The sequence below is a fragment of the Tenebrio molitor genome, chromosome 6 (genome assembly GCF_963966145.1).
Source record: "Tenebrio molitor chromosome 6, icTenMoli1.1, whole genome shotgun sequence".
In the NCBI taxonomy this organism is placed as follows: Eukaryota; Metazoa; Arthropoda; class Insecta; order Coleoptera; family Tenebrionidae; genus Tenebrio; species Tenebrio molitor.
In genome coordinates this window covers 15,704,905-15,722,683 of record NC_091051.1, presented here as the reverse complement: position 1 = coordinate 15,722,683, position 17,779 = coordinate 15,704,905, and the positions used below count along the sequence as shown (strand labels likewise).

At 33.1% G+C, this 17,779-nt stretch overlaps 1 protein-coding gene across 3 annotated transcripts; it reads left to right on the top strand.

Annotated features, from left to right (window-relative positions):
* Positions 1-6,546: 6,546 nt before the first annotated feature.
* On the top strand, positions 6,547-16,485 carry LOC138132833 (proton-coupled amino acid transporter-like protein pathetic). Of its 3 annotated transcripts, none has more exons than XM_069050498.1 (8): positions 6,547-7,258; positions 7,430-7,617; positions 7,671-7,778; positions 7,828-7,978; positions 13,325-13,446; positions 14,967-15,051; positions 15,106-15,569; positions 15,633-16,485. In XM_069050498.1, exons 2-8 carry the CDS (start codon positions 7,556-7,558, stop codon positions 16,042-16,044), a joined length of 1,404 nt encoding a protein of 467 aa, XP_068906599.1. In that variant the 5' UTR covers positions 6,547-7,258; positions 7,430-7,555; the 3' UTR covers positions 16,045-16,485. The 3 variants fall into 3 exon arrangements, with proteins under 3 accessions (XP_068906599.1, XP_068906600.1, XP_068906601.1); XM_069050499.1 differs by having other exon boundaries at positions 7,122-7,258; positions 7,422-7,617; XM_069050500.1 differs by having other exon boundaries at positions 7,146-7,244.
* Positions 16,486-17,779: the final 1,294 nt, after the last annotated feature.

Sequence of the window (17,779 nt, the reverse complement as noted above, 5' to 3'; positions counted from 1 at the left end):
GAAATTAATGCCTACAATTTATGATAGCTCTATTACTTTGCTTTTTGCGTTTTGTCTTTGGAAGTTACCCAGCTACGTGAAATTATTTATTTAGGTATTTTTATTTCGTTAGTTTCTGTTGCTTTAAAAGAACTAGTTAACTAGTTTACTTCTAATAAATAAATGGAAGCCTATAACATTGGCATAAAATTATGTAAATGCAGAATTTATCAAAATCGGCTCACACAGGAGAAATTTCTCAAATTCTGACAGTGTCGAACAAAAAATAATAATAATTAGTCTTATTAGCGTTTTTTAATATCTCAAACCAAACAAAAATAACTAGGTATAAGTAAATGATTTTATTTTTACTGGCTTTACCACTCAAAAATAGACTTATTAATTATCAAGCCTGCATTCACATTTATTGTCACCCAACAATTATGAGAAAAAATTAATTAACAACCATATATCAAATACCTAAATATGTGCCGTAATTAATTAACAACCATAAATCAAATATCTAAATATGTGCCGTCCACAGATCCTAAATTGTAGTAGATTCATTCACAACCACTAACCAGCTTTGTTAATTGATGTCACGAGTAAAAAATGTAAAAAAACTCGAAACTTCTTTAAACATTTCGCATATTTCAAATCGGTCATCAGTCATATCACTTTATCAGATTTCACCTTTGTTTTAATAAAAATTTAATAGATAAAGAACCGAAGAATAATATCATGCTCCTCTTGAAAATTCAAGCGCAAAATTCAAGTGCTCAAACAACTATCTATAATAGCGATTAACGTAATAGAATTTCTGATGCAATTACAAACTTTATTTATCGTTCATGTTTGTATACTTAACTTATCGTGAATCGAAAATCGATTTCATGTCACATTATACCTTCTCATCAAGAATTTTAATATAATTTTGAGTGGATGTTCAATGTTTAACTGATCTCGTGACAGATTGTTGCAAAAAATGAGACACTAAGAAAATACATGTTGTTCAGCTTTACGAATACATGTTTATTTGTTTGTTTATTTGCTGTATCATATAGTAAAATGTCAAATGACGTAAGCTGCACTCGTATAATCGACACTAATTATTTACAACAAGCAAGATATTATCCTATATTTCACATTGATTATACCGTCCATCTTAATTGTTTCAAACCGTTCACAACAAATAAACATTCTTAAATATGCTAATATTTACGAGATATTTTTTTAACAAATTTTATTGTACACCGAACTCGTTATTATTTATGAGCCATCATTCTGCAATGAAAATTTATTTGCCGACAACCGGGAGAATTTTTCATCAACGTAAAATGTACTTTGATAAAAATGAGACAGGTATGAGAGTTACGTCACTGCACTTCACTTCGATAACAACTAATTAATAGGTTGCAACAATCATTATGTTTTATGAATGTAGGTATATTAAGGTGTCGATTAGGCTATTCACCCGATTAATTAAAAAGATATTAATACAGAATAATAGATAAATTAAATAATTCGATGCAAGAAAATGGCCAAGTATTTGTTTTTTTTTTCTACATCATCAGTGTTTATTAATCTTGAATCACTCTACAATTTTATTTCCAAGGAGTTCTTTTGCAATATCTAAAATGTTAAATTACTCTAGAATGACGATTGCATTGGGAATTTTAACCAATTGCGTGATACGGTTTTTTTAAGTATAAGCAACGTTTGTTGAATAATAAGTAAACAATACTTTTAATTTTCCTTTTTTAGTAATAGAAAACACAGTTTTTACATTTATGAAAAACTATCACGGTTCATATAATAGTTTTCTTAAACAGTATAGGAATAGGAGACACAACAAGACACTTTAAATTTTCCAAGAGTAGTTTATGGATTTGATTTAGACCTAGAAAAAACACGTTTGTCGCCTAATTACAATAAGAAAACCAATTTTTTTCCCGAGGTCATTAAATTAAGGAAAATTTACAAGCCAAATTACTAAATTTAGTTATACGGGGTGATCAAGAAGGACTGTTTAAGTTAGTAATACTGAATTTTATTTTTAAATGGTACAACTGGAGTAACTTCCGGTTGTTGATGGCTTCACACTGACAGCCGCATCAGTGACAAGTCAAATTTGACGTTTCAAATTAAATTAAACATGTCGGTGAATTGTTCGAGAGAAGAGTTAATTTATGTTTAGAGCACAATGGGGAGCACTTCGAGAATTTCCTTTAGTTCATTTTTAGATTATTATTCCGAATTCCAACTTTGATTTCCTTTTGCCGTTAATTTTTACTCTCATTACCTACCATTTTGTCGTTGTTAATGCTACGTCAGATATCTGTCAAATAAACCCACAAAACATATCCGGTTGCAGTGTTGTAAATAGCCGAATAAAAAAATGTTTTTAATTATATTGTCAACTTAAACAGTCCTTCTTGATCACCCGGTAGATTAAAAAGGACTTACATAATTTTTGTACTTGACAAGCCTATTGTAGTTTAACTAAAAAATGCAAATGAAAGACTTGTATGCTCATTTTGTGTTGAATAAATATTTCTACGTTATTGAGGTATTCAAGCCTCCTAATTTTAATTAAAGATAGTTAGTTGAATACCAATTGGTTCTAATCCGATAAGTACTAGCTTTCTATCTGCTATCTTCAACTCTAAAAACTGTGACAAGATAGCGAAGCTACCTAGTAACATTGATTGTTATTCAACAAGATCGATATCAGAGAGCCACATGGCGAAAAAGACTGATAGCGTTCCACATTTTTTATCTCGAACTAATGGTACATTTTTTCAGGTTACAACGCACCCACCTTATTGTCAATAACACAGATTTTGCGAAGGTAGAGATTTCGTTATAAAATTTTTATTAATAAATAATAAACTATAATAATACGAGTAATATAAATAATATAAATCACAATGACAACCAAAATATTAAATTACTCAATTTATATTCGGTGCACAGTTGCATAATGATTTCACATTAACTGTAACCCCCACAGTTTTGTCATTGACCTCCAGTTCCTTAAAAAATCAATTAACAATTAGAATTCAAAGAATAATTCATCTTGTCAATGAATCAGAATCACATGCTACATAACATACAAAGTGAATTGAAAAATGTTATCCTCACTACTGAAACGACTAAGATGAACCGATCCATAAAAATCAAACACCATAATGAAAATCAGGTCGTGAAGTTTATTTGTCATCCGCTGATGAAGCTCATCTTGCAATATAATACAGAAAGATGGTTAAATCTTGCGACAAGCAATAACATTTCTTTTTATTGGTGATTTTTCTAATAGCGAAAATTAAAATATGTTATTAGAAAACGTATTTTAGCACCTGTCTGTCATAATATAAATGATTAATTTGCAGTTCTTTCTTTTGTGCGGTTTTTCCTAAATGGCAAAATTCAGCATCTATAAGTTACAAGAACTAATTAAAGTTTCATAAAAGAACTTCATTTTTTCTGCTTTTAAAACAAAAGTTCCTCGAAAATTTGTGTCAACAAAAATTTCACAAAATAACTTAATTCTTTACTTTCAAACAAAAGTACCTCGACAATTTGTGTCACCGAAAGTTCTCGTGATAACGATACTACTTGCTAGTACAGTCATTTTCGATAAGCGTACAGAAAGAATTGTTTGAATATTTTTGAAATAATCGTTTGCATAATTTTGAATTCATGACCGAAGGTTACAAGAATTAACTTCACTTTATAAAGTTAATTTATTGTTGACTGTAGGCTATAACTCCCAAATTTAAATAATAATTTTCTGGTAGTCATAACAATGGTTTAGCCTTATCAGCATTTAACGACACTGGGAGCGCACTTTGCCAATAAAAGTGGCATTAAATTGAAATACATGTTTATTAAAACGACAACGGGTTGAAAGTTATTTGTGTTTTTGGGAACATGCAATTTTTAAATTAAGACGAACTCACAGTAAACGTTTTGCAGCTTGATTTCGCCACAAAATAATGTTATCTTCTATTTGTAAAAAATTCCAATAGGAAATAGAAAGTAAAACGATTAAATTCTAAATATGCGACTACGCATTTCCTTCAGTGCTTTAGTCATCACTTCATCAGTAATTATTTTTTTATTTATAATGGCAGGATATGTATAGTGTGGAATAAAATGATTTATATCTAGTTACCTTTGCATTACCCTTGTAAAAATACAAATTGCCGCTCTACAAAAAAAAGAAAGCCTAACCTCAAAATATTCCAAAATTTCAAATGTGATTTATTGCGAAGGGATGCAAAGTAGAGATTGAAATTAAAAAGGAGCTAACAAAAGCAAGTCACAGCTAGTGTTGAAAGTGGCCACCAACGTTTGTTAATTCAATTTAGTAAATTGTAACAATTGTCAATTCGATTGATGACATTTATTGACGGAACTAATAGTTCGGCACTTCAAGAAAAAAAGTAGAGCGGTACAGGACAATTTACATGTGCAAAAATTCCAAAGGTAAGTAGATGTAAATAATTTTATTCCACACTGTATTAGAATGGTGAAAAAATATTGTTCCTTTCAACTGTTTTATCCAACTACAACAGTTTAATCAATTAATTTAAAAACATTTTGATCTTCACACACACTTGCCCACAACTCGCCCAGTTGCAGACCTCGACTTCGTCTCAGTCTTCAATCTCTGGGCTTAACACAAAAGGACTCACTTCTACTCTTAATGATATACCTACCTATGATGCTACAAACCGACCAGAAAACATCGTCATTCGTTGCGTTAATTTCGTCTCTCTCTCGTCTATTTCACGCAAAGTAGTTGACGTTTTCAGTTTTCATTTACAGATTTTTCATTGGTTTATCGCTCCGCCTTCGCGCAATATTTCACAGGTCACAGTCCACGACAGAATCCAACACCTCTAATTACTTTTTACAAATAAAAAATACTAAGGGTTTTGGACTTTTCATTTCCTTTCTTTCACGATATCAAGGAATACGTAAGTCCATTTAAAAATAGTTTTTAAAGAGAAAAATGTTATCTTACACTTAAGTGTACAGTGATTGATTAAATAATTGTAAAAAAAATACAAAGAGTTGAGTTCCATGCGACTGAGAAGAAAAACAATAAGCCAAAGGTATGACATCATCAACTTATTAATTCTGTTATTTTTTAGCAGCACACTTTTCCTTGAAGTGTATTCCACAGTTGAATAAAATTAAAATAATGATGTATTTCTTTCATATGTTATGTGGTTCTCTTGTTGTAATTGCAAGTGTACGAAATACAATTTTTTTTAATGCACTCTTTTCAAAAAAATAGTTAAGTATTACGAATTTATTTCAATATGTATTATTAACATATTAAAAAAGAGATTCAATCTAAATATCACCACTATTTGTTGTACCGGGTATCCCATCACTTATGACAAGTACGAAAATGACTTTAAAACTAAATTATATTTATATGAAAGTATTATAGATGCATTAATTCTGTTCACCGCCACAAAAATTGGGTATTACTTTTTTATTAAAATTAATTACCTAGGTACAGCAGGCAAAAAACTACCACTTTAAAAATTAAATTTTGTTCAATGCAGTTCAGATTTAGTATACGTTTTGAAAAAATGGTCGAGAAATAAAATCCGGTACTTGTAATAGTATCTGTATGGTTCTCTGTTTGAATCCACTTAGAAAGGTAAAATTCCTGATTGTGTGTTGTACTTTATTTCAGTGCCCACTATATCGTGGTGTAGTGAGTTCGCTTGGCTTATTTCTGTTTCGTTAATTTTAATCTACATATTTAGTAGTTACCTCAATTTCTTTGTGGTTTAAGGCAGTGTTTGTTAACTTGTGATCCGTAGACTCTAGGGGCCCAGTGATGTTCTCAAAGAGAATCCACGAAAGCTTGAAGAAATGTTATGAGCTTTTACAGTTAACATGGAAAGAAAGAAGCTTTAGGGTTACATCTCGAGTAAATCTATAGTCGGCGCGGCGAGCAAATGGAGTAATGAACTGGAATGATCTTCACTCACTTAAATTTTCTGGGGATCGTCTCATATTCGTTAAAGGGCACGCGTTAAGAAGTATGGTTCAGCTCAGTGCACGCAGCCGAAATTTTCAAGCTTCCATAGTTTCGTTACAAAGCGTGTTGCTGTCTCGTTGTATGCCTCGTGCTCTCGTGTTTTCAGTGCTTCTGTATTTTATTTAAATTTATTCTTGACTGATGCATACATTTATTTTTAAAGTACCTAGGAAGATTTAAATTCCCCGCACAAAACAATCAAGTGAACACCTCGTGACTAGTCCACTGGTTCGCCGCGCCAACTATAGGTACCCTCTCACGAAAATAATATAACGAAAAGGGGGCCAATCGTGAAGAAGGTAAAATGATTTGCTTGATTTCTTCTAATATCTTAATTAATTTCCTTTATTAACTTGAAGGTGAATTCAGTCGATGGTTCAAACGAACTTAATTTTGTTTTTTATTACAGCTACTTATTTTTCCTTTACAACACTTCGGTAGCACTCAAGCGGTTAGAGAAATTTTTAACTAAAAATTCAGCTTAACATTAATGTTGTCACATTCCTTAACATACAGGAGCAAACGGCAAAAGTTAATTCATTAACACGTTATCACTGTTGTTGTCTTATCATATTATCAACCACACTTAATCTTATACGTTTAAAACAATACTTTTAAAGTAGAAATAGTTATACATAGATATACATACATAATCTTTCCTCGTTTACTGTACAAATGGTTATCTTAATATAATGTCATCATCTACGTACCTGTAAAGCGTATGATGAAAAAAGGTAAATGTAAATAATAAGCAGTTAATACGTATTGCATGTATTGTCGAATACGAATAATTAGGAGTCGATAATCGTTTGATTATCTCGGCATTATCTCACCAACATGATCAAAGTATAAATTACGAAAATGACATCAGTGAAATGCATTTACGTTTGTTATGATTTCACAATGAATATTAACGTCACAAATAAACAATTCGCCGTACACCAAAGAAAGACACTTGAAAAACTGTAAGATCCTTGACGGAGCGATTCCACGAAGCGCAAATTTCCTGTCCAGAATATAATCTGGAAGGATACTGGTCCGGTGTAGACAGACTGTAGACTCCACTAATATATATACCATCACAGGTGCTATAATTTACTTAGTGCGGTCTGGTACTCCCGCTACGTTATGTGTAGTACGCACAATCGTGTTAGTGGGTAAATTAATAACCATCGTGTTTAGTGATTGGCCTATTGTAAGTGCACTCAGGTGAGTTAAACACGTTTATTTTTCGTAAATCGTCGAATTGGGTTAGCAGCGCGTTTCGTAACACTTTTAATTGCCACCGGATTTGAATAAATTCTGAGTACAATCTGAAAAGAGGCAATAAAATTTTATCGCCAATTGTGAAGTGATTTTATCATAAAACCAGGATTTTAGGGTTCAGTCGCGCGATAAACGCTAAAGAAACTGATTGATGACGGCGCGATTTTCCTCGCATCATCACGACAAAAGGTCCGCTTTCACCGCGATTGCCAAATCCGAAACGACTCTATTGCAAAAGCCATGACGGACAACAAAAAAGAAAAGTACCCGTCCACGTTCACCGTGGACAACTTCAGCTCAACGTGAGTGGTTTTCGTTTGTCGTTTGGACATTTTCTAAATCATTTTCCATCCAGGACCAAACTAGCCGATAACGAGTACAAGATACCAGTTGGTAGTGTCGAAACCATCAACGAGAAAGAGTACAATCCCTACGAACACAGAAATGTGGAACACCCCAATTCGTAAGTGCGTCGCGAGATGCGGTTTTCGTGTGTTAATTGCGGTTTCCAGGTTTTCCGGAGCGCTGGTGCACTTGCTGAAGAGCTCTTTGGGAACGGGGATTTTGGCCATTCCGAGTGCGGTAGCCGCCGCAGGAATCATCGTCGGAGTCGTAGGAACCGTCCTCACGGGAATCCTTTGTACTCACACCATTCACTTACTGGTAAATAGACTTCATTGTGGGAAAACGACTTGCGGTGGCACTCGGATTAATTCGATAATACGAGATAAACATTGTTTGAATAATTTAATAATGTGGAGTGTTCGGTGCCAAAATTACTTTTTAGAGGACATTGCTCGCCTTTCAAGTCAACAACCTGATTCTGATTAAATTTTAGTAAAAAATATGAGCCAATCGACCTGTAGAAAGTCATAACCCGGAGCGATTTTTTTGTTCAAGGATACCGACATCTAAAGATGTTTTTATCTTAGTGGGTGTTATTGCAAAATTAATCTCTTTATTACCCACGTGGATTCTAAAAAGCGATGCGTGCTAATTTAATAGGGGTAAGGTCAAGATAATCCGATAATGGAAAATTTCTGAAGAAGGTACTCGACACCATTACTTGTCATTTGCGAAAGTGAGAGTGAAACAAATTTGAATTTAATTGATGGTACGCCACAAAAATTTGTACGTTGTATAACAGGCATCTGCCACACCTCACTTCAAGAAAAATTTATTTAAATATTCAACACCAACTTAACGCGAAAAATCTATACGCACATCTAAATTTCTTCTTTTATAAGATTACGTTATCGAAAAAAAAAGTTTGATAATATCCAAATTGTGAACATTGCTATTGACACAATCTCTACAATCTCTTAAGCAGCAGTAGCAGCTGTCAAGTTACAACGGGAACGGTTGTCATTGACATCCTTACATTCAGAAATGAGCACCAGTTTTTGTAAAATTATACCAGTTTCAACAAGAAAAAATATTTGCCAATGTCATAACGGAACAAGTGGCTTTTATTTGAAATCGAAATAATTTTATTTCTAAACGTTTACCGATCGTTTGCAAGTACATACTTTCTTCAACCCGTTTACATTGCATTTTATGATGTGGATTGTGAAAATCAACGGAGAAAACGTCTTCCTTCAACATCATTAATACAGCAAGCAGTGTCAATATTTATTACACTTTTTGTATTGTACAGTCGTGTCATTGCATAACGTTTTGTTATTCTTTTACAATTGCATGGAATTATAATTTTTGTGATTTTTCTAATTTCAGTATTCATTTATGAATTTTGCAATGTCTAAATTGTTGAATGTTATCAATTGCCAATTTTAATGAAGCCACAATAATTAAAGTAATTTTGCTGTTTAATCACCATACTTCCTGCGAGCACGTCATAAACTTACCAAAATGTGACGTCACCTGGTTCCAGCCAGCGCAGAATTCCTTAAATTTATTTGGTTGATTTGTGGCAAAAATCCGCGAATCACTTTGTAATTCAAAATGGCCATCTCTTGGCATACATTTTAAACCTCAACAAGGGTTAAATATTATATTTTTTGACATGTCTTTTTATCATCTATCCAATACAGAAAACATTTTTTAAATCGGTCAATTTAATTTAATCTTTACTTTACACTGGCACCATGTGTTCTCTCGATGGAAATGAACTTTACATATTTACTCTTTATCGGAAAAAGTTATTGAAAAATGGATATAGGACCATAGTAAACTATAAATTTGAGACGTAAACAAAATAATCAATTTTTGACAAGTAGGCTTAGGATAATTATGCACTAAAAAACTTTAAAATATGCATGCAAATGTGCATCAAAAATATGTACACACTAAAAACTAGACTTTCTGGAAAAAATAAGCAACCTTTTATATCACAAATATCTACACATTTATTTTTTTTTTAAATGTGCAAGATTTTTTTAAGTAAAAAATCATATATGTAATTAGAAGTGACAAAAGAACATATAAAATTACATTAAATCAAAAAAACAATTCGTAGTTAGGAACATGAGTAATACATTTTCAAGTGTACATTTCCGCCTATTGTTAATAAGAATATTTTATCTTCAATCGGTCGAAAATTGCGCCTTTCTGTATCTCCATAGAAACGGGTGAAGTGGCTTTTTTTTGTAACCGGAATTAGTGATGTAACACGAGTCGTCCATGTGCATGGATGACAGATATTAAAATCAAAAATAGCAAGATGGCCGTTCAACGTTAAAAAGTAAACTTTAGATTTTAGTAAACTTTAATAATATTAGTGAACCCTCAAGTACTAATAATCTTCCAACAAGAAAACTAGGAATTACTATGTACATATTTGGAAATTATAAGTTTGAAAATTGTTATTTTCTAGATATTGCACTTGAAATGCATGCCAAATAAGCTCGAATAAAAATCATATCTTCCCGAAAACCTTTTTTTGGATTATTCTGTGCTTTTCCAATATTCTGCGCCCTCCTTCAGGGTCGAATTCATTGGCAATTTTCTTGATAACCCGAAAATGTTGTCGATCGAAGTTCTCCCTCTTGTAATGATTGGCGCCGACGGAAATAGAATGTCCTCTGCAACTTTCCGAAACTTCTTTGAGAAACATTTTTTCATTGATGATATCAGCACGGTAACGTTTGAATAAAGATTGCGAACTAAATCAACTACTCGGTGTAAATCATGTGCTTAACAGGTCACATGTATCATGTTTGGATACAAAATCTGCAGTCCCCTCATTGTCTTGGAGATCTACGCCCACAATAAACTTAGAGAGTTGTTGAAAAGTTGAAAAAAGCGGTAATTGTTGATTTATTCACTTTGTCCAGCACTTTTAAAGTTAGCATCTTTGATCTTTACCTGTTGTTTCATTTAAAGACACCCAAATGTTGTGCCCTTTACTTTTTCTCTTAATTTGTTCAATGTTTCTAAAAAATATGTTTTATGCTTCGCTCAGTTGCGACCTCGACTTCGTCTCGGTCTTCAGTCTCTGAGCTTAGCACAAAAAGACTCACTTCTAATCTTAATGATATAATCTACTATTTCTTAATGTTGATTCGCCTTTTCCAAAAAAATCAGAAAAACATTCTTCAATTTAGCCAAAGCACTATCAGCGCAAATAAAAACTTTATAAAGTTTTTCATGAATTCTGGAACCTTTAGGGCCACATCTAGGTAAAGCAGAAATTAGTACTTGCAGTTGGTTATTCTCTCTTTTTCGATTTTTATTGCTTTGAAAATGTGTGACTTGGAACTTATTGGTTAGCACAACCGGAACTTCACAGTATTTACAAAATAACAGACGCCCGTCTGTTGTGAAATCATCGTAGTCCCTCACAAATTGATTTAAAACCACACTTACACACCTTTTTTTCGGCATTTTGGAGATGTGAACACTGTTGCAACTATAATTCTAGTAGACAACTGCTAAAGGATGAAGATTCTTGATGCAAAAGGTTTAAATCTAGCTGCAGGTTTTCTTAGTAATGCAACCCTAATAATCTTCTTTCAAGTATTTTTGACAGTACATACATACTTATCGACCTACCTATTTCAAAGACAGATAAATAAGGTGAGAAGGTGAATTTCACAGAAATGTCACCATAACTCACACCACACAAAAGTCCCTAGATTATTTCATAATTAGTTTTTATCAAATTAATGCGACCAAAATAGAAGAAACAGTATATCACATTCGTTTTATAACTGACTGTGACACTGTGACAAGTCGTGTCATAATCAAGCATCTTATAAAACTCCTATAATAATATAGTATTTTCTATTTAGCACCTTTCACACGGTCATTATAAATAACACTCAAACAGGTTTTGAAAAGGAGTTCTTTTCGATACAGATTTCAGGAATATTTAAGTACTTAAATTTTTAATGTTGGCAATGACTGACAGTGAGTACTTGGGGGCTATACGTACTCACTGCACATCACGACGTGCGAACTTGCACTTGTTCGTCTAGTTATCAATGTTACCAACCCTTTGTATTTGCTAAATATAATTTTCCTAGCATTATGTTTTGCACTTTTTTTTTAAATTAATGTTTAAAATAGGGGCAAAAAAAAAACTACTTATTGTGTTACACTCGTTTTATAAGTCATTTTGTTGCACTTTTGTTGCACTCGCTGCGCTCGTCGTGCTCTAAAGAACGCGTGCGACAAAATGGTAATAAATTAGATACTATTTTAAAGCACTAAATTATTAATAAATAAATAATAGGTAAAGACCTTGTTTTAAAAAAAGATTACATTTTAAATCCCTAAAGAAATAAACTGGATTGAACAATTGTGAGTGACGTAAACGATTGCAGCTTCTAGTGGTAATAACCTGGTATTCCCGGTGTCAGTGTATGACCATGTTTACATTCCTAAAGAAATATTTTCAAGAAGTTTATGAATATGTTCACAGGACTCATTTTTGCTAATTAATAAAATAAATATTGAAATACGAACGTCTTCTGAAAATATTATTTTATATCTTATTGTTAATAGTTGACCGGAATGAATATGTTCAAGACTGTTGATGCTCTAAATTCAGGAAAACTTTGTTAAATAAATAGTATTTTTAAAAAAATGATCACTATAAGGCTGAAATCATTGAGAAAATGGACGCCTTTGTTTTTGAATAATAATAGATTCTACGAAAGAGTCAGTAAAAAAGAGTTTTACTTGATAACAATTGGTCGTAATGACTGACTTTATCATTATTTAAATTTAAAAATTTCAAGCACTAACGAAGATATTGTGGCACACAATGAGTAATAGATAGAGATAGTAAATATCGAAACAAGGTACAAAACAATACAATAAAATTGTTTGTTTCGTTTTTCGTCAAATTATTTTAAACAACAACATGTTATTGTTAAGCTTACCTTAACTTCAGAATAATACTTTGTATTTTTCTAAAAGCATTTTGTAGGAAGTGTGTCAAAAATATTACCGATTACAGTAATTTTTAAAACAAATAAATAAACTTTGTTTAGCTGTTTTAACTTAGTAAAAATTAATGACGTCAACTTAAATAAGTATCCGCACATTTCTTAGTATGACAATCTTTCAGCATTCCTATCAAAGAAAAAAACTTGTACACTCAATGACTCAATCCGGTTTGTAAAGCAAATTAAAAAGGCAAATGATCATTAAAAAAATGTACGCCTACCAACACATCGTGATTCAGGATGAAAAAAATTGAAGTAAACACACCTTTCATAGTTTCTCTTTTTTATTTCTCTCTTTTATTCTTTATTTTATTTCTTCTCAGTTCAGTTTTAAAGTTCAGTTATCTCATTCAGCAAATAACGCGTGACAATGTGTAAAATTAATATAGTTAGCAGGTGGTCAAAAGTCCTTAATAAAGTTAATTTACTTTACAAATTTGTTCACTCTGAAGATTACAATAGAAATTTGGCTTGCACGCATTTCACCGTGCAAGACAAAGTTGATCGCCGTCGATGATGAATCGCGATGATCGACAATAATTGGACATGCCCAAAACTTGTTATGTGCGAAACAGGTTACAAGAGTTGTTTATTTTAGGTATTCGCATCGCAAGAAATATGCAAGAAGGCCAAAGTACCGATGTTGGGATTTGCGGAAACGGCGCACGCCGTCTTCAAGTATGGCCCGAAGAAAGTCCAACCTTTCGCAAACTTCGCCAAGTAAGTTCTTGGAATCTGCATTGACGTCATCATTTGTTTTGGATCGTATCAAAACAAATATCGGCAAAAATGTAGCTTTCACGAGATGATTCACACACATCATTACGTAATTAATACAAAAAATATGTAGCAGCGCTGTAGGATATTTTGGGGTCACGGTTGTCGATGGTTCTCCTTCACGCTCGCTGCCTCTGCGAAAAATATCACATTGTCACAATGCGATGGTGAAATATTTAGCGATGGGAACAGACGATTGATCCGGCTGCACCTGCCGGGAGTTGTTTTTGTAGGGCTATTAAAAATCAGGCGATGAAAATTTTCCGCTTGTTAAGTGGTGCTTGTCTTGTTGCAATACCTGACCTGAAGTGCAATTTTCGACCGCCTCCGGCTATCCCAGCAAGGGAGATGGACGCAACCACGACCAAAAAGAAGATGCAGCTTCTACGCAGTAGACTGCGTGTCTTGGGAATGGAATTGGATTTACTTTTACTGTGGCTTTCTTACATAGCTTTCGCTAATTTTTCAGTTTTTCTGGGTTTTATGTAACACGGTTAATAACTGGATCATTCTTGTAGGTGAGCTAGAAGGAACTGGTTTGGCGCAAAATTTGCGCTTTGCTACTTTCGAAATTAATTAACTCGTTTCAAGTAGTGCCAGTTCTCGTCGGGGGAACTCAGAATGGAACTGGTTTTACGTTGGTTCAGAAATTCGGCTTTTTGACTAATGACATCGTGGAAACGATTATAAACAGTAATTTGTGTGGTTCAAGGTCTATAAAAAGATGAATTCAGAATTCGAGTTAACAAACCTCGACCACAATGTATGTGCATTTTTTGCGATCGGGACCATTCATTCAACCATTGTGACTCACTGCACCATGAATATGGGCAAGGTTTGTATTTTACCATCATGGTAAAATAGTTTTCTGATGATTCTATCCAGATGAAGTGAAAGGTTTCCGTATCGAGCATTGCAACAGTGTATTACAAAGCTTCCGGTTTGGTAGATTATTACTTCGTAGCACAAACATGAGGTTTACGCAAGACACATCCGTTCAAATTTAAATCATTCTTCTGAAAATGTTTACAACCTTCACCTGTACGTGATTCGACATGACCTTCCACTTTTCAAGCAACAACGATTTTAACTTTGTTATTGGCATCATTATTGAAGGTGCGGTAAATGAGTTCACATGTGAAGAATTTTAATACATCAACATCACTATATACCGAGCGCAACGACCAGAATTACCATACAAATTATTCCACTTGTGATAATTCAGTTCTACGAAGTGACCCCCAAATATTCCTTCGTGTCGTTTCTTTTCTCGTTATACAATTCGGTTTTTTTCTCAGTTTCGAAACACTTCCTAGAAAAAAATAGGTACAAGTTTCGGAACTCTTTATCCGACTACACTTTTCTAATTAACTTCTTTCATAACCTATCTTGTATTCATTTATTTTGTGTCAAATATTTTGCACTTTGTATACAGACAAATTCTCATATTTAACTTTTTCCAGAATTTTTGTGGATGTAGCACTACTCTTGACCTACTATGCCGGAAATGCAGTTTACGTTGTCTTCATCTGTGGAAACATCCAAGAGGTGACTCAACTCATTCCTCCTATTTTCATATTAACATTTTAAACATATTTTTAGCTTGTCAATTACTACCAACCTTCTGTAAAGGACTGGGCTGTTCAGTACTACATGTTAATGCTGTTGGTACCTTTGATAATATGTTGCCAAGTTCGTCAGCTGAAACACTTGGTACCGTTCTCCCTCATCGCAAACACCACTATGATCATAGCTTTCGTCATAACCCTGTACTACATGTTTTCCGGAATTGGAGATGTTAATATGGACGATCGGAATCTCTTCAATGATGTGACGTTGATTCCACGTTTCTTCAGTACTGTGTTGTTTGCCATGGAAGGCATCGGCACTATGCTCCCTATCGAAAATTCAATGATAAAACAACAATTTATCGGCTGCCCTGGTGTCTTAAATATAGCGATGAGTTTTGTCGTTACATTGTACACCGTGATAGGTCTTTTCGGTTACCTTAGATTTGGGGACAGCGCAGAGGCTAACGTTATTGCCAACCTACCAGCTGAGGAAATGTAAGTGCCTATTTACTATACTGCTGTTTTGACACCGTTCAAGTTAACATCTGACCATTTCAGACCAGCGCAAGTGGCTAAATCGTGCATCTCCGTGGCTGTTTTCTTCACTTTCATGTTGCAATTCTACGTGCCCTGTGATATAACCTGGAGGAAGATTTCCGCGAAGGTACCTGAAAAGTACCACAACGTTGCGCAAATTATTTTAAGGATTGTGTTGGTGATATTCATCACTGCCATCGCCGCAGCCGTTCCCAAACTGGACGTTATTATAGCTCTTGTGGGATCGGTGTTCTTCTCCATACTTGGACTATTTATTCCTGTTGTTATCGACACTATCTTGAATCTAGGAGAAAACGGTGATTTTGGAGTGTTAAAGTGGAGGTTATGGAAGAACATACTTGTGATTATCCTGGCATGGTTCGCACTCTTCTCAGGTAGCTACTACGCAATCGATGATTTAATTGAAGAATGATGTAAACAGAAGCAATTGTGATTCTCGGCTTTAAGAATTTGGCTATGACAATACAAGATAACGCCATAAATTTAAGTCGAATTATTTATTTTTTAAATTTAAGATTATACAGAAAGTAAGCACTCTTGAATTATGATGTAAGGAGGGTAATCTGCGATATAGTACGTACCAAAAGTGTCGTAAAACAAATTGTTTTAAGTTCTTTTAAAATTTTATACATTCCGTCTTATGGTGTTCCACTAATTGTAAATTAAATGCATATGTGGGAAAGAGAATCTGTTTTTACAAGTAGTATTACAATTTGTTTGTTTTCAGCAGTGTTTTTAACAAAATGATAAAATACGTATATATTTTCCTTGTTTATGTACTTTTAGAAAATTACTAATTTCAAGAAATTTATTTAAAATATACTAAGAAACAAAGAAACAATTTTCCAATATATTTTATTGTTGCAATTTTTTCGTGGAGCACCTCTTATTCCATTTTGTTTTTTGTTGTTTTTTTAGTCACCGATATACGTCAATACGTCTGACGATAATTATTATCAATCTTATTGTAAAGATTGTTTAGAGCAATTTTATAATTGTTGTAATTTTTTATTTTATACGATGTATTAGAAATGTGATTTAGTTTTAACAATATTTTTATAAAACAATATTAAAAAATTTAAAATATATTAATATTACTACATACCTACAAAATCGTGGTATAATATTTTTCAGTTATTCGATTTCCCAGCAAAATGAAGGTTCTGCTTAATTCCCTATTATATGGTTGAATTAAACCAAAGTATGTAATATACAGGATGATTCACGAGTCATAATGAGCCTAACGAAATTTGTGATGCAACCAACATTACATTTGAGCGATTATATTTTTGTTATTATTATGTACGTTTGGTGGACAAAAAAAACTGGGACACGCAAAATTTCTTACATTTATATCAAGCTCTTAATTGTCAAAATAAAACTGACTTTTACAATCACTGTTGACAGTTATCTTGTCAGCTGTAATGCCGAATGTAACTGAATTCCAAAAACACCTAATTAGACAACGCCTTGGGGAGGGTATTATATAATACGAGCAATTACTAACGAGCTAAACGTTAGCAAAAATACTGTTTTGCTCGCCAAAGAAATGTTTGTAGGTAATTATCACACGTGGCATTTTTGTCTTATGTCATCACTCATAATATAGTTTTCCCATTTATAATTTGGTTTTATGGCAGTGCAATTGTAATTATTAGGGGCTGGGGTTGTGGTTTTGGCGATAGTGAAGATATTGTAACCTGCTCAGACAACAGACCTTCTTTTACAGTCCTAGGATTTATGGCGGTAGTTGCCTATTGTCGGGGTATTTAACACCCTTACAACAGGGCTGGTAGTAAAACCAAATTATAAATGGGAAAACTATACCATAGTTAACCTATAAACCATTCACGATTATTTCAAATTCAGACTATCTATGAAAATCTGACATTTTAGTTGGCAGTATTGTGATTTGTCTTAATAAATCTATTTTAGGTTATAATTCAACCGAACACTATTCCCAAGTTGTTACACTTTTTAAATAATTGAACGCATTAGGAACAATAATCGTAAAATTGTAATTGAAATGAAACATACATATTTGTAGGGCAGTTCTGGGTAAATTCTTATTAACTAAATTAATGACGGAATTGACAACAATGCGAATATTTAAAAACGAAACGTCATATGACAGGACCTGACGCCAA